The sequence below is a fragment of the Gopherus flavomarginatus genome, chromosome 4 (assembly GCF_025201925.1).
Source record: "Gopherus flavomarginatus isolate rGopFla2 chromosome 4, rGopFla2.mat.asm, whole genome shotgun sequence".
NCBI lineage: Eukaryota > Metazoa > Chordata > Testudines > Testudinidae > Gopherus > Gopherus flavomarginatus.
This window is the reverse complement of record NC_066620.1, coordinates 50725020-50745531: the sequence shown is the minus strand read 5'-3', so window position 1 is coordinate 50745531 and position 20512 is coordinate 50725020. Positions and strand designations below refer to the sequence as shown.

At 39.8% G+C, this 20512-nt stretch overlaps 1 protein-coding gene across 7 annotated transcripts in view; it reads left to right on the top strand.

Annotated features, from left to right (window-relative positions):
* The window catches only part of ESRRG (estrogen related receptor gamma), a 489078-nt gene that overhangs the window by 314509 nt on the left and 154057 nt on the right, over positions 1–20512 (top strand). For all 7 annotated transcript variants that reach the window (XM_050950238.1, XM_050950240.1, XM_050950241.1 and 4 more), the window contains one exon: positions 9802–10217. In XM_050950238.1, coding sequence (XP_050806195.1) covers positions 9802–10217 — 416 coding nt within the window. The remainder of the gene's footprint in view (positions 1–9801; positions 10218–20512) is intronic.

Genomic DNA, 20512 nt, shown 5'->3' with positions numbered 1-20512 from the left:
TTCCTGCTGCTAGCTGCCAGCATGGTGTAACACACAGGGACAAACATTCACTTAAACACTGATTGCAGGGAAACGTTTTTTTCCAACTCACTAAGTATTTTACGCGCACACACATGGTGGTGGGTTTGCATGCAGGGAGAGGAGGTGGGCAGGAACTGGGACTAACTGGATCATTTATTTCATAACTTTTCATCCTAACTCTTTAAGAAACTCAGGATCTGATGTCATTCCTATCATGCTCTTTCTAATTGTTTTTCAATAGCACACTGATTTGAGTGAATGAATTATAATTAATCTATAGAAAATCACTGAGGGGATTGGGTAATGAGATAGGCCGTATGTACATTTGAGCATGCACACAGTCTCCCTCTCAGAGAGTCAGGAGAAAATCATTGAGACAAATTGTGGAAGCTGTGATGACACAAACTTTGTCTGTCTTGAGACTTATGGCCATTTTCTTCTCATCTCCGCTCCCCCCCCCCCCCAGTGACAAATGACAACCAAGTCCCTGTGATCTGCAGTACTGGCTTTCTGACTGGTACAAGTAACTGCTTTTGATGCTATAATCATTTCAAAATAATCCCTCTTTGGAAAGCCTGTTACATTCTGGAATAAATCTTTGGTTATTTTTGTAGTTTGTGGAGGTTCTTTTCTTGAACTAGATGAATGCATTGTTGGTTTTCTTTTACTATTTCAATTGATTTCTTTTAATTAAGAAGAATTCCCAGAATTAATAGTTAGGAGATGCCTTGTCACTTTAACTTCTCCTGAGGATGGAAACATCAGGTGAACTCCGCCTGATATCAGTAGAGAATAATCTCAGATAATATAATTTTAGATCACAGAAAACGAGCTGGATTTTTAACCAGCTGGTGTTTCACTCTGTCCTAATGTGTGACATTAAATAAAATAGTTTGCTCATAATTTGACAATAAAATTTAATAAACGTGTTGTTGTTCCCAGTCTTTATAGTTATTTTCACAGAATGATTCTTGGCTACCATTCTAGTAGTCATGTTCCAGCTTTCCCACTATATCTCTTTGCAGCATAGACAATCTCTTAATATAAATTTGTACAACTCCTGGCACAACAAGGCCCCAGCTTAGCTGAGGCCTATAGACACTACTGTAATATAATTATAAATTACAAGATATGGGATTTAAAACCAACAAAGAAACAGGGAAGTTAAATGTAAAAACCAGCATTTGAACAATATCAAAATTGTGGCTCTAAATAACAACCATATTCCTACTTTATAGGAACAAAGGAGGAGGGAGAAAATTAAGAACCGAGAATCAGCCTTAACTTTTTGCTTGTTCGGTATTGTTGATCTGTGTCGGAACCTTCATACATTGTATACATCAGTACACACTCACGTATTCCGTTATGGATGTTAGTTTCAGACACCCTGGAAGGATTTTCACTTAGCTGTCATCTGCTTCTAGTGTTGGTTTCTCTTCAGTGTGTTCCTTCCTTTGAGTGCTTGAAAACTGAATTGTCTGAACACAAGAAAACTTTATTGATCCATATTTCTATTTGAAAGACTTAAGATTTGTAAAAGTGGGTGACATTCTTTTCTGCAGAAAGCTTACTGCAGAGGGGGTCTGTTAGTAGCATAGTAAATCTCAACAGATGAATAAATGTTACAGGCGCATATACAATATTAGACTTCAGTTTGTGACATATAGCTGCAGTTTTTTGCTTGTGTTAGAGGCTTCCTGTGTGTCATAGTGACATACACTGTTACCCAGTATCTCCAGTGTAAATTGACCTGCTTCTTATCCAGGCACCTGGTGAGTTGGCTCAAAGGTGCAAGGTCATTTATTTTTTTTCCCTCTGAACTTTTTGTTCCCAAGAGAGCGCCTGGTGCACAGAACAGTGCTTGTGTGGTGTGATAAAATTTAAATTTTGCTGCCTGCAATTGCTCCACATTTAAACCTTACAAGTAATTTTAGGATTCATGTCATGGTCTTTACGATCTGTGGGCTCAGTATGCTAGAGAAACTGTGCATGTCTAAGGATACATTTAATTAAAGCTGCATTAGTGCATATATACAGACTTGTTAAAACACTTGGTTTATCTCAATAATATTGATTAAATAGCAGTAGTTTGTTTAATCTAAGTGTATTTTTGCTATTATTACATTACTTCAAAGTAATCAGGGTAATAGTAATCATCAGTGAAATATCACGTTAGTTATAAAGTAATGCCATAAGAATTGATTTGAACTTGGCAGGAAAAGAAAGCTCTTGCGCATCTAGTGCCAAAGCCCAGTTTAGATTATTAGAATGAGAGTTTTAAGCATAATCTCAGTTTGTATAAACAGTATGTATTTTATAGGCTTGTAGGTTACTCTATGCTAGATTATCCATTATATAATGGAACACCTCAGGTAGTTGATTATGCAAAACATCCTGTATGTAATTACACAGTATTATTATGCATTTAGCAGTTTTATTGATTTGCCAGTTGCTCGCTTACAGTATTTAGAGCTATAAACAAGAGATGCTCACCCTAAATTCAAATAGGTCCAAGGAAATGAGCTAAGGATAAATTACACTAGTATGAATTACTGCATCAGATCTAATCCTTAAGCGCAGAAGCTGTCAACAATGATCATTTGCAACACGTTGTGATATCACAGGAGCACTTCCTTCCCATTAATAAAGTTCATCAACCAGGAAGTGCAGGGAATCAACTTGCAAGAGTGAAGAGCAATTGTGGTTGCTTTACATAAATAAAAAATGTAGGGGAAAAAGGCTAAAAATATTTCCCCTAATGTTACAGGGCATAGAATTATTACATTTGAGTCAATAGTTGAAAAAAATTGCAGTTTTTAAAAATAATGCAGTTATGGTGAAGTTGAGCGTCCTGGGATATTGGCCTTTGAACTGAAAATGAATGGTTGTGCATTCTTCCATTTTGATGTTCATGAGCTCTGTGGTGTGGCATGCAGATTGATGATACCAGCTGGGAAGCTGGAACTTGGCTGCAGATTCTTGATCTCCAGGTAACATGGGCTGCTGCTTGCAGCAACTTGATGTCTACATATACTGCTTCCACAGCTCCAACAGTCAGCAGTGCTGACATCAGCCCTGGAGAGAGCTGTTTGCTTGCTTCAGCATGCTTGATAGTGATGGAATAATGGAAACTGCTAGAAAAATTTAAAAGGCAGAAGAAACTTAAATTTTAGAGACATTGCTCAACATTTGTAATACAATGTAGAAAGTCATGTCCATCTTTTTGGTGATAAAGTATTCCTCATTAGGCCATGCATGGATGTTTGTTAATAAAGGCCTAATGCATAACATGGATGGATGTGTGGTGGTGGAGGGGTCAGGATTAGCAATGCTTACATTGCAACTAATGATCTCATCCATTAGGTTAACCAGGCAGACCTTAAGATATTTCTTATTAAAAGAAGGAATCCTTTCTGTTCCTTCCCCCAACTAAGCCAGTGCACCTTAATGCAATGATGATATGTTAGACCCAGCAGTTGTCAAAGCACCGTATTACTGTGATGCCATAATGACACCCTGTCTCCGTAAAGTAGTCATGTTTTCTAAAATCACACGTTGCACCGTTGATTTCTGACATGACACTTCATTCAGTCGCTTTCTCTTTCTTCGGCATCACCATTCTCTGACAATAGCAGCTGGTGCCCATTTTCCTCCTAAGTGATTCACATTTTGCCACTTTACTAGAGTGCAATTAGCTGAAGCAGAAAAAAATGCTCATTGTAAAGTAGTTCAGCTGAAATTGTAACTCAGCTCTGTAACAAGAGCTTGTGAGAGAGTCTCGAGGTGACTTGGGTGTCACTGCAAGAGGCAACATTTTGGTTTCCTTCCACACAAATACTTCTTCTCTTCCATTCAAAGGAACAAAATATAGAAAATCACTGGTGCACGCCTCACCGTTCTCTATTGATTTTGGTACAAAAAGTGAAACGTTACTAAAAGGCAAGCACAGCGTATGAGAGGAGGGCTGGTCTTTGTGGTTAAAGTGTGGAAGAATGGCAAGCTGAGTTCTATTCCTGGCTCTGTTAAAGACTTCATGTGTGATCCTGGGGAAGGCTTTCTTGCCCACTACACAGGGGTTCTGTGAGTCAACCGCAACTGATGTTTGTGAAGCGTGTTGGAAGATAGTGGACGGATGGCGTTCTTAAAGTGCCTGTGTATAAGTGTGTTTAATAATTCCTATCTCACTGGCTTGTTTAGAGAAGTTACAATTAACACACTATAGTATCTACAGTACCAAAGAAATTCTCCTTTACAATAGAAAATAACTGACATCTCATGTACCATTATGTAGAGGCTTGGTAAATGTTTGTTTGTTTATTGGTGACCAGTGCAATTACTAGGACAAAGGGTCGCTCTGCTCTTAGTTACAGCATCACTGCAGCACTGTTGAAGTCAGTGGGGCAGTGCTGATGTAACACGGAGCAAAATGTGGCCCATTTTCCAATCCCAGGATGCCATTATTTGTTTTATTTTTATTCTTTTACATATGTCAAATAAGGGAAGGATGGCGAAAACAACATTCTAACCAAATAGCCCAATCCTGCCATCTTGGTTGTGGAAAAGCTCCCGTTGACTTTAATGGTGGGAAAGTTTCCTCCGTTAAGACTAATTGGGCCCAGTTATTTTATACGTTCCACTAGGACATTGATACTGATTTAACCAGTGTCATTATTGTCAATATCATTAGCAGCGTAGCAGGTAGATAGCAATATAAATGTAATGCCACTAACACCTTCATTAGTGATATTTAGAAAATTCTTGGCCTTGTAGAAAAATGTGGCCTGCAAAATATCTACCACTGTTTTATTTAAAAAGCTATTTTAAGTGGTTTTAAGTGCATTTGCTAGCATTCCCGCTCTATAACTTTCCGCCAAAAGCATTGGGCCAAATAGCTAAACTTTGCTCAGATGAAGGATTTTTGTATCTTGGCATTATAGCAAACATGAAGGGATGTAACTTAAGATGTATTATTAAAGGTTTGAAGTGCCCTGACTGTTTTCCTAAGAATCTGTTCTCCCTTGGATGTAGGCATGGGACTATTGTTAGAGCAAACTGGAGGTGCTGTCTTTGTGGGCACTGAATGGACTGTGAACCCAAAGTCAGCAATGTCTCCAGTTTTGGTTTATGAGTAACTGGAAGAGGTTTTAGCAAACACATGTGGGTATACCCCGGACGGGGAGATTTAGGCAAACCGGTAAAGTTCCTGAAACCACTATTGCTTATTGCTAAAAGCAGCCAACTCAGAAAGAACCCCAGGTAACATACCCCACTTCCAGTGGAGCTATCATTCATTTGAATTAAAATAATATTAAAGAAGAAAACAACCCCACCAAGGCTTTAAAATAAATATTGTACACTTTCGTATGAAACATGTTATTTCTATTCATACACCTTAACTAAATTTAGGTTTTTATTAATCCAATGTGACCTAAAAAAATTCTGCATTAACAGCACAATCTGGAATTGGGCTTATTCTCTTTGCATGCAGATAAAGCCATCATCTTGAAAATAGCTCTTTCTGACAAAAAGGTGTTCTTTTGAAATAAAGTCTTATTCACTACATTCCTCTTAGAGTTAATGTGAATTTTAGTGCCTCTAATTTTAGATTGAAGTGAAGTCTAGAATAAAACCCATGAGCTGACAATTGAATTTATAGATAGTTGTGAATATTTCAGGCTTGAATAATAGAGCTGTAGACTTTCAGAGACATAGAGGAAGAGAGAATTAAGCTCCAACTGTAGTTTTAGAATATAATGCAATTGTGTCTAGGAAGTCTTCAGTGTAATGAGCTAAGTAGTAATTAGGAGGCAACACTCTTCCTAAGATCTGGTTCAGGTGTTATTCCAAATGTTTAGTGAGATGACTTGATGATGGCCCAACCCATCAAAGGTGTAGATCAGCAGTTTTCAAACTTTTTTTCTGGTGACCCAATTGAAGAAAATTGTTGATACCTGTTACCCAGCGGAGATGGGGATAAGGGGTTTGGGGTGTGGTAGGGGCTCAGGGCTGGGGCAGAGGGTTGGGGTGCAGGGATGAGGGCTGTGGGAGTGAGAGCTGCAGAGTGGAGCCAGGAATGAGGGGTTCAGGGTGTGGAAGGGGGCTCTGGGCTGGGGCAGGGAGTTGGGGTGCGGAAGGGGGTCAGGGCTCTGGGTGCAGGCTCTGGGCTAGGGCCAGGGATGAGGGGTTTGGGATATAGGAAGGGGCTCTGGGTTTGGGGAGGCTCAGAACTTGGGCATGAGATTGGGATGCAGGGTTGGGGCATGGGCTTACCTCAGGCGGCTCCTGGTAGCGGCGCAGCGGGGGTGCTAAGACAGGCTTCCTGCCTGTCCTGGCACAACAGACCACACTATGCCCCAGAAGCAGCCTGCAGCAAGTCCTGCTCCTAGATGGAGCTTCTAGAGTGCAGCATAGTGTCAGAACTAGCCTTCCTTAGCCAGGCAGCAGGGGGGCTCTATGTTTTCTGCCACCCCAAGCACAGCAGTCAGGCGGCCTTCAGTGGCACGCCTGCAGGCGGTCTGCTGCTAATGTGGATTTGGCGGCATTTCTGCGGGTGATCTGCCAGTCCTGCACCTTCGGCGTACCCGCCACCGAATTGCTGCCAAAGCCGCGGGACTGGCGGACCTCCCACAGGCATGCCACCGAAGCCTGCCGGACTGCTGCCCTCACTGCGACCAGCACGCCACCCCCTGTGGCTTGCCGCCGCAGGCATGCACTTGCTGCGCTGGTGCCTGGAGCCACCCCTGCCGGGCAGCACCGCCAAAAGACTTTTAACAGCCTGGTCAGAGGTGCTCACCGGAGCCACCGTGTCCCAGTTGTGACCCACAGTTTGAAAATCACTGGTGTAGACAGCTCTTGAGCCTCTTCCATTTGAAAGTGGTGCAGTAAAGGAGAAATAAAATCAGCATGAAACACGTGCCTCTTGTCCACTCACTGCCAGTGTCACAAATATACATATATCCTTTCTTTGGTTTGCTTCTTCAGGGAGTTGAGCAACTTTTCATCCACTGAAAGCTACTATTTTCCTGTGTCCTTGCAGTGGTTAGTTTGAACTGTACTTCTGTACTCCTGTGCACCAATCCAGTTTGCACTATTGAAATTGCAGCCAAGAGCAGATAAACCCTGATTAGTACTGGAAACTGCCAGTTCAAAAACACCAGCAGACTAGCTGTTAACCTGTATCTCATTGGAGATCAGATCTTGAGCTTGTGAAGAGGAGAGATAATATTTTGGTTCTGACAGTATAGTACAGTATAGGAGGAGAAACCCATTTTTTCACCAGATAAGACAACATGCATTTGGACAACTAATTAGTTCTTGACTTAATATTAAGTAATCAAGTAATGATTCTGGGAATGGGAAGGTGACATCAGAGTTTGTACTCGAATAAATTATTCCCTAAACTAGAGCAAATTCACTAGTAGGAATCTTGCAGAGAGGAGAATGTGCCACCAGCGGAGACTAGAGAATATATAGTTGTGCTCCTATGGTTGTAACAGTGATGATTTTATGCATGGAATTGCAACAAAAGGAAGACTAAAGAAAGGCCAGGTACTTGTATTCAAGAAAAGGACCTCTAGTTGGTAGATTGTGAAAGAGTTAATTGATATTTTTTATCATAGCTGTATAAAATTCAGTGTCACAGAACGAGAGAGAGAGAGAGAGAGAGAGACCATGTTTTAGTACCCTAATAACTTCTAACTCTAGTCTAAGATCATAATGTATGTGAGAGTGGTCCAGTAATTATAAGGTAATAAGTGGAGTGGTGGTGTAAGTGCTCTAAATTAAAAGGAATTTGCAGAGCTGCTGTAAGTCAGTGCCGACCCGCTTTCTTTCAAACATTGACTTGAGAAAAGTGCTTAGCCCAGAGTGCAAGTAGAGAGACAAGAGAGAGCTATCTATTAATTACAGCACTCATTAACAGTGACGGGTACAAGGCAGCAGATGCAGAAGGAAAGGCATGCACTAGTGCAGGGTGGCAAGGGGATTCTCCACCCACCCCCCCCACTAGTTCTTGAGAAAAGGACAACACAAGCAGGTGGTCCAAAGCAATAAGGTATTTTTAAGGATTTAACCTTCCCATTTCCTTGGTTTATGTGCTGACACAGTATGGTTTTGTTCCCTCCCCATCCCAAATAAAAATAGTGTTTAAGTGTAGTGAGTGAAGTTTCCACTCATCAGTCTGTTTTTTGTTTCATATTCATATGCAATTTGTTTTTCATATTCTTTTTGGTAAAATTCACCCCAATAAGCAAGGCTATGACCACCTAAATCCTACTTTGAATATAGGGTAAATCTTAGTCTAAATGGACGTTTCTAGTGAGGGGCCAAATTCTTATCTTGATTACTGTGGTGTAAGAATAAACTGAAATCTAGTTGCTGAATTTCGTTCTGATTTACATCGGTGAATTTGGCTCCACAGCTTAAAGCTGCATCTGAATTTTATTATGACATATAAATGTGAGCAAGAGAAGAGCTACATCATCTCAAAACTGATGTGAAATTATTTTAAGTCTGCCAAATTGCCTGCTGCAAACGTAACTACACTTGATTTTAATGTTTAATGTTAATTGTTTCCAAAACAGTAGTGTATAACCACATGTGGGTGGGCTTATATAGTGGTTGCATTCAACTGAGAAAAAGTCGTCAGAGACTTGCTCATCTGTGAACTGGGAGTGACAAAGGCTTTGCCCAGCACGCCAATTGCCACTGTGGCTTAGCAATCACAATAACAGACAGGGAAGGTAATATCTGATTATAACCTTTCTAAATATTTTTCTATCCTCCAACGCCCCGCCTCCTGCAAAAAAAGGACAGTTAACTTTACATACGGGAAAGAAAGGAAAGAGGGTGTGGTTTTTTTTCTTGAGAGAGCGCTAATTTGTCAGATCAAGTGTCTTGTGGCTCTGCTTCACACATTCAATTCTGAAAACAAGAATTGAGAGAGGGCAATCAAGGATCTCACCCTTTGAAAGATAAAACTTTTATCCATTTCCTCCTTTTTTTTTTTTTAACCCAGAAAGTAAAATGTAAAATGTCAGCTCCTCTAGAACCATAGATATATGGGGTGCTGGCATAGTTATTACTGGTTAGTCTGAGGATAATGGCGAAAAAGTAATTGCAGCCAGAGATGATGAATCATTCCACTTAGATTTTGTGAAACTAGTGTCCAACCTTAATTATTTGTTAGAATCCTGAGATGATGTTACTTCATTACTAAATAGTGATACCTAATAAAGAAATTTTAATAATAAAAAGTAATTGGGTGACTTATTCTTCAATTACATGGTCAGATCAATAGATGATGCAGTTATGCTTTATTGAAAAGTGCTGACAAACAGTAATTACTGAGCACAACATTTATCACTTCAAACTCAGAAATGTTTGATTCTGTCGATAGTGGAATTTATGCAAGGAAAAATGCAGTGGGGGAGGGGCAAATGAAATAAATTCTAATAATCAAATAGGTTTGTGAATTCCTGACTCACTGGATGACAAGTCCAGAATTTAGAGAGTTGGTTTAAAATCAACATGCAGTCTAGCAGAAAGAACGGGGAGAAAAAAGGGTTTGGTCTCTTTAAAGTTTTTGTTTACTGCCTGTCTGAAGCTTTGATAAAGCTCTGTCATGCCCTTATGCTGATTACCTTCATGTAGAACAAGAGGTATTGACTAATGAATGAATGATGTGCAGTCTCTAGCCCTTGCAGAGCAATCTTAAAGAGCGCTGTCTTTAATACACAGATTCTTCTCTCTCTTTCCCTCCCTCCCTCTCCCACAATGCAGGCTTCTCTGCAGAATGTCAAGCAAAGATCGACACATTGATTCCAGCTGTTCGTCATATATCAAGACGGAACCATCAAGCCCTGCCTCTTTGACGGACAGCATCAACCACCATAGCCCTGGTGGCTCTTCAGACGCCAGCGGGAGCTACAGTTCAACCATGAATGGACATCAGAATGGGCTGGACTCACCACCCCTCTACCCTTCTGCTGCAGGGCTTGGGGGCAATGGGCCCGTCAGGAAACGATATGATGACTGCTCTAGCACCATCGCTGAAGATTCACAGACCAAGTGTGAATATATGCTGAACTCGATGCCCAAAAGACTGTGTTTGGTGTGTGGTGACATTGCGTCAGGGTACCACTATGGGGTGGCTTCATGTGAGGCCTGCAAAGCTTTCTTCAAGAGGACAATTCAAGGTTAGTGCTGATCACCACTTCTCTCTTGTCCAAAGTAAAACTTTGCAGCCCTGTGTAACTCCTGTTCTTTCTCCCTCCCATAAATTGTTTCTTTATATCTACAGTATCTGGTCCTACAGATTTTACTCATGCAAAACTCCTTCGTTCTTCAGTGGGAGTTTTGTTTGAGTAAGGACTGTAATTCTGGGCCTACAATCATTTCTCTTTTTACTTTCTAAGGTAGGCCAAGCTATCTGGAACCCTACGCATTTTCAGATTTATTTTTTTCCCATAAGAGATCCCCATGGACACTAATAAATAATTACTATTAAGAAAACTGGTTGTTTTGCCATGGCTACTTCTTGAGTGGGCCTCCTTCAGCATACCCTTGTTGTGCATAAGCATCGTGTGGCACATCTTGCTTTGAGCTGTAGCACTGCAACACTTAAATTGTTAGAGAAATCCAGTTTATTTTTTTAAACTATAATCCATTTAAAGACAGAACCAAATGTAATGCTGTAGTGTTTTGTGTGCTTCAGTGGATTAGTCACCTCTAAGATACTACTCCAGCCTTAACCAGATTCACCAACTATCTGTCAGATTACATCCTAAGTGAGGTAAGTTAGCAGGCTTTGGTCTCTGCCTAATAGCCCACATAACAAACCTGCTCCGGATGCTCATTACAAAGCCCCTACATATTTTGGTATAAGTATGTATGAATGGGACAATTTTCATGTCCATTGTTCTAGCAGTGGAACCAATGGAGTCCAAATAACCTTCTGTCCTGCTTTGGAAATCGTCGTCTCAAGCAGAATTGCAGGTGCTTTGTTTAAAGAATGTGAAGCCATGCCTGGTCTGTAGTTATTATACAGGAACTTAGTGTCACATTGAATTAAGGTCAGGCTTGGGTGCCTAAAATTAGGCACCTACAATCCCATATTTGGACACCTAAATAAAAGGTGCTTGATAGTCAGATGTGCTGAATACCTGGAATGCTCAGTGAAGGCAATAGGAGTTGGTAGGGAGAGGCTCTCTGCTCAGTACCTTTGAAAACAAGGCCACTTTTACTGAATAACTTAAATTTGGATTTAATTACCCAACTCCAGGCATTTTACATTTGAATATTTTCACTGAACTGTCTCAAATATGTAACTAATTATTTAATGTAAAATTGAGGGACAGATAATGGATGTTGTTTTGATTTAACCATTCCCAGAAGGTGGTTCTTGAGCCCTCTAAGAGCCTTGAGAATCCCCCTTTTGTTTGTCTATTTAATTCCCATTTTGCCTCTCCCCTCTTCCCCCAAGACTTTGCATTGTTGCAAACATGCAATCCCTCCCCCTGAGGTGTGCCAGATGCTGCTGCTTCTGAAGCCTTCTGGAGGTCAGGTGTCTTTTGCAGAGCAATGCGAGACACTGCGTTCCCCAATGTGGCTGAGTGGTGGCTTCCACTTGTCTCTCAAGTGCCTGCTTGTGAGCAAAGAACACTGATGTGGATCAGCAACATTGGGCTCTCAGGCAAATCTCCTGTTGAAATCCAATGAGACATTTTCACACTAGAGAGTCAACTAGAAGTTTTTCTTGGATGAGGAGTACTGGATTGGACTCATAACAGGGCATTGTTATCTAGCTAGATACCAGACAATGATTAAGATATGTTACTGGAAGTTTAACATCCCTAGAGTAAACACCTATATTATTGCATACTGGTTCAACCTTCAGTAAATATATCCCTGGTTCAGGAAAGAACTTAGGCATGTGATTAAAGTTCAGTTAATGTCAATGGAACTTAAGCATATGCTTAAAGTTAACACGTGTTCAGTCAAAATTCCAAAGAGAAGCACTGGGTTGCAGTTGTCATGGGTCTGATTTTCAGAAAGTTGAGGCCCAAGTTCCCCAAACTTTGCAGGCACTTTGGGCAGTTATCATACATGTGGTTAGATCCATTTGTTCATTAAATAACCAGCTTGAGTGCACAGTTATGGCAATTGCACATGTAGAAAGTGCATGCTGACCTCAGATCTCGGCTTCGTAATAATCAAACCTTTTGAGTTAAATAATTTCCTTTGACCTTCAAGAACGTTATCAGCAAAGCTCAACGGTTTATACAATGGAGGAGCAGATATTATGTAGCTGTTAAACTTCAATTAACATGGCTTTAATAAAGAACTGATGTTTGATTACCATGCAATAACTAACCTACAAAAACAGATATACAATTATTTTAGATTTATCATCATTAATAAAAAATGCCACTAAAATCTTTAACTTAGTAAAGCCTTGACTTCAGTTTTACACCACACTGTAGAGAGCAAGGTTCTGGGTCCTGAAGCATAAGTCACAGACGTCATTCTCCAAATTAGCTCTCTTTATATGTCCACCTAGCTCAAGTTATAACTGGCAGCTGTGCAAAAGCTTTCAGTAGGGATACAGCACTAGCTGTATTAGCACGTATCACTGCACAGTAATATAAAGACAAAAAATGCAATGGTATAAATAAAGGCATTGAATGGCACAGTAATGAACTCAAAGTAGGGCTAGAAAGGTGCCACCTTCATATGAGAAAGCAGCTCCTTCATTCAAGTTATACTTGATCTATACTAAAGATCCAAGCCAACAAAGTGGTGAGTGCTTCCAAATCCTGTTCAAGATAATGGAAGTTGAGCACTTTAGTGGGTCAAGCCCCTAGGACATTATAGGTGAACTAAAGTAACTAAGGCAAGGGTACTCTTTATAATTCTAGGGGCACATTTTACCTTTGAACATATATGAATGGCTCCCTTGATTTCTTTGGCAATTGTTTGATACAAAGGGCAGAATTTATCCCTAATATTCCTAAAGGCAGTTTCTCACTGTATAATTTCACTTTTGTGGTACATATCACACTTCACCTCCTTCTCCATCTGTTTAAAAAAAATAGTTGATAATTGACTAAGCATAAATAAGAAAACAGATATGCACAAAGAGGAACATAAATCTAGAGTAGAAAACAAGGGTGCTTGAAGAACCAACTACTAGGACTGAGTATATAAAAATTGCTTATCTCAAATGAAATAATTGCTCCTTTCAAACGTTAATATTTCAATTCTGATGGGAAATTAATCATAGATTTCAGTGAAAAAAAGACCATGTTTCACTTCTCAAACCTTTCCAAGTTATCATTCATAAACTGTTAAATTAGCTCAGGCTGCAAAGCACAATGCCGCTCCTCATTGACATCACTGACAACACTCCCATTGACTACAATGGAAGCAAGGCTGAGCTTGATAAAGTTAGGTTGAAGGTGAGCATTATGCTCACTTACAGCCTGATCCACTTTCCATTGCCTTCAGTGGAGCTACATCAGCCCCGAGTAGGTGAATTTCACTTTAATATGAATTGTTAAAGGGCAGTTTCACTAGTAACAAAAGTGACAGCTCCTTGCTTTCAGACAGTAACGGTTTGCTCAATTTTTTCTTTTTCAGTTTGAAACATTCCATACTTGTTCTCAGTCTGAGCTAATTTTGTTCTTAAATTTGAGGAAACTGTAATTAGTCTTTGTGTGTGTGTGTGTGTGTGTGTGTGTGTGTGTGTGTGCGCTTTATAAAATGGGGGGGTAGGGGAATCTATTGAGTCCCTTTTTGAGTTTTTCAGGCAGATAATCCAAAACCAGTTGAATTTTGAAAAAACGTGTGGAAATAATTCTTGATGAGAGGTAGAAACAGTTTCTGGAAAATATTTTAAAGTAAATAATTATATAATTGATTCAAAAAACACAGTTGACTGTACACAATGACCATTTGCTTATAGCCTGAGTAGAATTAAATGAAGTTCTGAACACACATACCCCATCCTCCATCTGACATCACATAAAGGAAGGGAGAACTGGATGTTCTCTCTGCTCAGCCGAGCACTTACAGGGTTGCTGCTCTTAGGTTGCTTTTTGGATGATTTACACGAGGGGTGACTGCAAATGTCTCAGAAATACATGCACACAGCCAAATCCACCGCCAAATTGGCTTAACATCAGGGACACTAGAAAATAGCAAGTGTTAGGCTAGACTAGTCACAGGTCCGTTGATTTTTTTTGTGGGGTCTCTCTGCAGTTTTTGATGCATTCTGTGGTATCTTGAAAACACACTTTTCATTACAATAAATAAATAAATAAATAAAAGGGCACATTTTCAGCCTTCAGATAGCGGTATAGGCCTTGTACTGTGCCTCTGACAGAGTTGCACACCCTGTATATTTTGTAATTAACATTTAGCAACAAAAATATCAAAAAACCATTTAACAAGACAAAAATCTGAATAGAAATTACTACATATGCCAAATGTTGCCAAATTATTCTTGTTGTCCCAACATTACATTTAAATTTTCCTGATTCATATTTTGTTGTACTGCTTCAAGTTACACATCGTTGCATTTAATAATATATAGTTGCTCTGGCATCTCTTTGGGTGAAACTTTTATTAAGTTACAGGCACAAAGGTCCTGTTGGTTTCCGTGGGAACCGGATGGGATCCATGGGCTTTTAAAGGTTCAAGTGTATTTTTTCTCTAAATTGATTAACCCTCCTCCCCCATCTCCCAGGTGATTGTCATCTTCAACCTAGCATGAAAATACAACAAGAAAAAACACAATTGCTGAGGCAGCAGCCTGGTGGGAAGATCTGTGGTGTAAAATTAATCCTTGACCAAAGGGAAAATGCTACAAAAGTGTAAATATTTTGGAGTCACAATTGTCATGTTTCCAGATTCTAGGGTATTTTTAAAATTTATTTTTCATTAAAAGTGTTGGATGGACAGCACTGGAGACTGCAGTCGTCTATTAATGCATAGATAGGTGAAACATAGCTATGGAGTCCCTACTCTCTTATCACTATCTCATTTATGAGCCTTAACCCTGTTCAATCCTTGTCCATCTAAGGCAGCCAAGAAGCATTCCAACGTGGTTGTCATCATTGCCTTGTGGACATCTTTCCATTAGGAACTGGACTGAGACTTCTGTCTCATTTCACATTGATTATCGAAGACCTTTCAGCTCCACAGTTCTGCAGCAGTATAGTTCCTAAAGTACATGTCAAACCTTGTTCAAACTATAAGCCAGACACCTTGGGTTGACCTCTTTGAATCACTAAAGTTATTTTTACTTTGTTAACGATCAGGTTTTTCTGCCCTCTTTTGAGTGCCATGTTTACACATTGCTGAGCCAATTTGATCTGCAAATCTATGAATGCTTTACTGTAAACTTTTTTTTTAATCAGCGAGGTAATCAGGAAAGATACAGCTACTTATGTAAATTCAGATATGGTGACATTTAAAATGGGTGACACAAAGTTTGGTTCTGGGTAGCATGTGACCAAAGTGGCTTCCAAAGGTTAATTTACACACTGCTCAGCTGACTCCATCTGTAATGTCCACATAACGTTTTCTTGAGGAAATGAAAACAGATTAAATAAGACTTCATTGTTTTCCAGTATCTCAATCGAGATTGTGATTTTTATAAAAAGGTAGAGGTGAGAGCTAGGAATCTTGGTGCTTACTTTTGAGCATCACTGAGCCATGGATCTTGGCTTTAGTGCAAAAATGGCAGCCTGCCAGTGAACCTAACACTGTTACCTGAATCCAGCATTACCTGATTAATTCATTCACCTTCCTTATATAAGTAAAAGTCTTTGCATCAGCATTTCGTTCAAAGAATATTTAGGCAAGCAGTGAAACTATTGAGAAAGTATTTTAATTCCCTTCCTGTACATCCCTTCATCCCATCATCATGTAACTGCACAACTGTTGCAGCAAAACAAGATGAGACAGTAAAATATAAACATACTAAAATCTGAGAACCAGAGAGAAATTTTAAAATATAGTGATCATTTTTACTATCCTTGCTTCCTTTACGGCATTGTAAATTATATGCTGCATTTAGTTTAGCTGAAAATGGGAATGAGGACTGTTTCTGCCTGCTGTTTAAAACCCATCAGAATCACTGGAAAAGGAAAAGACCGATTAATAGTTCTAAGTACAGTGGCACCAACAGGTGCCATTATGATTAGGGCTAGTTCTCCATTTGTGTTATGAACTTGAATTTCTGAAGGTGTTTGACTCACCTGTAAAACGCAGTATAGGTTAAACTAGGCACACGAGGTCTTAGCCAGCACATGGTTATTATTTTTTTAATATCTGTCTATACATTTTCTAAAGTTAATTTTTATTGCTGGTGAAAGTTGCCAGATTGACAACCCTGGAGCTGAAGTTCTCTGTGTATCCATGGACCAGCAACAAGGCAGGAGAAGTGAAAGCTTCTCTACACTTCCCTATCAATGTATTTCAGCACTTACCTGGATGGAACATCTCTAGCTTTGGGAGAAAACTGTCACATTCAGAGGCCCAGCCCTGGACCTATACACCTACCTGAAGGCTGAAAATCTGGCCCCTCATTTGTTTTGTTTAATGAAAACTTCAAGTTTTCAGCCTCCATGCTTCTTAGACATCTATGCTATGACTGCCAAGGAAGTCATGATTCAGTGAGGTTCAGAACACATCTTGAGATGGCCTGAGAGCACTCATTTCCCACTGAAGACAGGTAAGTTGACTCCAGTGGGAGTCAACGACACTTGGCACATCTAGGGGGTATCAGTCCCACAGTGCCAGTTGTGGTGGTCTTTGTGGTGTTGGATACTTGTTTAAAGTAAAATTAGGCAGCTGAACCCATCATTTCATGTAATATGACACTGAACAATATCTTTACATTTTCTTCTCAAATCTGCATGTATGTTGTTTACTACTGGTGCTACAAAAAGTTTGAAAAGAATATTTTTCAAGTTTTGAACATTTTGTTCTTCTACAACACAATACTGGCTCCTTTGTAAATGGAAATTTAGTGAGGGTCACATGCTGTAGGCTGAATCCCTTGGCTGAATGTTTTGAGGTTGAGTATAGATGTTTCAAAATCAGCCACTCTTTTTGTTTTTCATTTTTAACAGCCAAGGAAACTCTACTATTATGTTTAAGTGGTTTTAGAGACTTTAGTTTTAAAGACCTTTAGAGCCAAAATTATAGAACAATATCTATTTGTGTATGCGCAATTTTGTTATTGTGGTCAACTGGCTGAAAAAACATGGACACATCATTTGTCGGCTTAATCAGCTACAGATGAGGCATGACATAATTTAGACCTCTACAACAGTAGAAGTGCACAATAAGAGGCCTGATTGAGGCCCCCTTAAGAATTGTTCAGTTGGAGTTAAACTTAAAACTTCATACTTGGGTTCAGTCTTTCAAAACCTTACCCCTGTGAGTATTTATTTTTTTTTTTAGTCATGCAAGTAGTCACTTTGACTTCCAGTTCTATGTGCATGAAGAATTCAGACCTTAACCTCTGAACAAATCTTATTTGGTTCCTCAGTTCAGTTTTGTTAAGGTGTCAAAAATTCTGATGTATTTTCTAACCCAGTTGGGGCCTTCTTCTCCTGCCCTGTTCCTAAGTCAACCTGGTACTTTTATAGTGCCCTCCTTCCCTCAGATTCTCTGAAAGTATTCTGTTCTATTCGGATCCTTATACCATGCTCATCACCATGGTGTCTGAACACCGTAGTCTAATCCACTCTCTCTCATAGTTGGGATCCTGTAACTAGCATTCCCCTCACTGCCTTTCTATGCTTCTTTTTGGTCACTGACTCCCAGGCAGGTCCCCCGTCTTCCTTCCTCCCTCTCCCCCCGCTATCTTTATTGTAATCATGGCTAGCTGCTGTCTTCAAGGGCTTTCCTGGATTACAGAGTCCACAGAAAAGTGTGGGCAAGTTTTGAAGATGGCAGCCAGCCTAGAAGAGGCTGTCTTGAAGAAGGAATTCAATGATATTTTTAATTGGGTATCAGCCAATGTAGGGGGTCCTATTAAGGATGAAGAAAGCATTTCTCCTAACTGACCCAAATCTTTAAAAAGAGTTTAGGTTTCAGAATTCTGCAGGAATACAGTAGCAATGCTTTTTGAGTGTAAGTAGAAAGGACATGTCAGAAGGGTACATTAGATGGTTGTAATCAGTTTGAGGCCAAGCCACTCCCTGGATTAGATCCCCTCATTTTATTCTGCTCAGTTTTCATTCCTCGTTATTGACTCTACTTTCCCACCCAAAAGAATTGTTACCTCTTATGCCTTTAGAATTGCCTCTGCTTTCTTACCTGTAGGTGGACTATTCTTCCTTCCAAACAGATTTTCCTCTTCTCTCTCAACCTGGATCTTCTTTTACATCTGTTGTTAGATTTCCTGAACCCCTTTATTCTTTCCTTTCCAGTCTGCGGCAGTACTCTAATGCCTTGAGTATTACACCTTCAAATGCTTTGAGTATTGCTTCAGGTGTGACTGAGGGGAATAAAACTCTGTGTGTGATTTTTTTTTCCATCTTGTTGCATAGGGAATTATGAGTTCGATTCAGTGAAGGATTTAAGCACATACCTAACTTTAATTAATGGTCAGTGTCATAATGGTATGCTTAAAATTAAACATGTGGGTAAGTGCTTTCCTCAGCTGGGGCTTATATGCATATTCCAAATGCATGGAGATCTGAGCAGGCCTCCAAACATTTATTGGCACAACTGGCTTCAGGCTGTATGTACTGCATTGTTTGCTGCCTCTGAGATTCATGAACCATGGCATCTGGAGAAATGAAACAACAGAATTTGTGCAGATGAGAGTTTAAAGGGGGAAGTACTTTTGGTTATACAAATGTTTTCCCCAATACCTGGCAAGTTTTATGATCTTTACATTTTAACCAATTAATATTATTTTGCCAAAAAGCATATAATATTTCTCTCTGTTTGTTTGAGTATATTTTTTTTACTTTGAAAAATACATTTTCAGTAAAAAGGACAAATAAGTGATCAGTTGGATACAGTGATATTTGAGAAGGATGTACCTAATCTCCGGTGTAAAGGATGACATAGATATGGAATATGGCTACTAGTTCAGTTCCCTTGCCCCACCATTTTGTGGCTGTTGAAGAAATACAGCAAAATGGTGGCTAACTATTACAGGTCTGTCACATCTTACACGCATTTAACATGCACGATTTCAGCTTTACGCGATCGGTAAAAACAAAAAAAAGAGAAAAATAACAATTTTAATATTGTACCTGTAGTGCAGGTGATTCTGCCTGCCATTTAACTCAGTGTAATTTTGATTATACACAGTTTTTGCCTTACGCGCTAACCACGGAATGGAACCTCCGCCTAAGATGAGACCCACCTGTATTACCTATCGAAGAAGACGTGTGTAAACTACACCTCTGGCTGAGTGATCTGTCTTTCCATGAATAAACCAGTGGGGTTTGCCTGTGCCTTGGATTAATTTTTGTCTTTATATATTTCTGCCCTGCCTCCTTGCAGACCAGTCTGAAATATGCTCTGTGTATCTTTCTTAGCGCTCATCTCCATTCTTTCACCCTTTTTTCCGTCGAGAGCTAGGGTGGTCCAGTGGCTACAGCGCTAAAATGGGAGCTAGGAGGACCTGGGTTTAAGTCCCCCTTTATCACTGACTGGCCATCTGCCTTTGGGTCAGTTACCTCACTTCTCTGTCCCTCAGTTCTAGCATCTGTAAAATGGGGTTGTATGTACTCATGAAGAGTGCTATACAAAAGTTAAGTATTATTATCTTTGTATCAAGTATTCTAGTATTTCCAGAAAAGCCCTGTTTCATAAACCCCCTCCTTTGCCTCATCCCACAATTTTGAGTCTGTTTCCAAAGCCATCTTCCCACTACTGATATTCATGAGGTTACTTTTCATCTTTGAGGATCACATGCTAGGGGGCCATTTCATATGACCCTGCACTTTTAATGGACCTGTCTTTGTCAGCACTCTACCTTCTTTTGGGCTGTGGCCCTCTATGCCCTGAACTTTGATGAACGTCCAAACATGTTAATCCATATCTATCCCACCCACCAACCAGTTGACAAAACGGTCCCCAGGACCTCAGCAGTGCCCAATCACTCCCAGTGACTGAAAAACCACCCTTTCCCCCCACAAAATGTGTTTTACTAATTATCAAACTCATCTTGGAGCTCCATATGTCACACAGGAGACCTTAAATACCTTAGGGTATTTTGGGCCATTTTTATCTTTGTAACATGAAAATATGATGCCCTTATCCATGCATAATTTGAGCCACATGAAGAGATTTTATGATTTGGGACATTTAAAAGTAGACAGACTGTAGATTATGTACTGTATGTTTTAACATTCTAATTGCTAACTCAAGCACAGATGCTATTATTTCAAAGTAGTTCTCTTTTTTTTTTAACGGTAAATCTCGCTTTTAATGCCTTTTGTGTCATTTATATTTT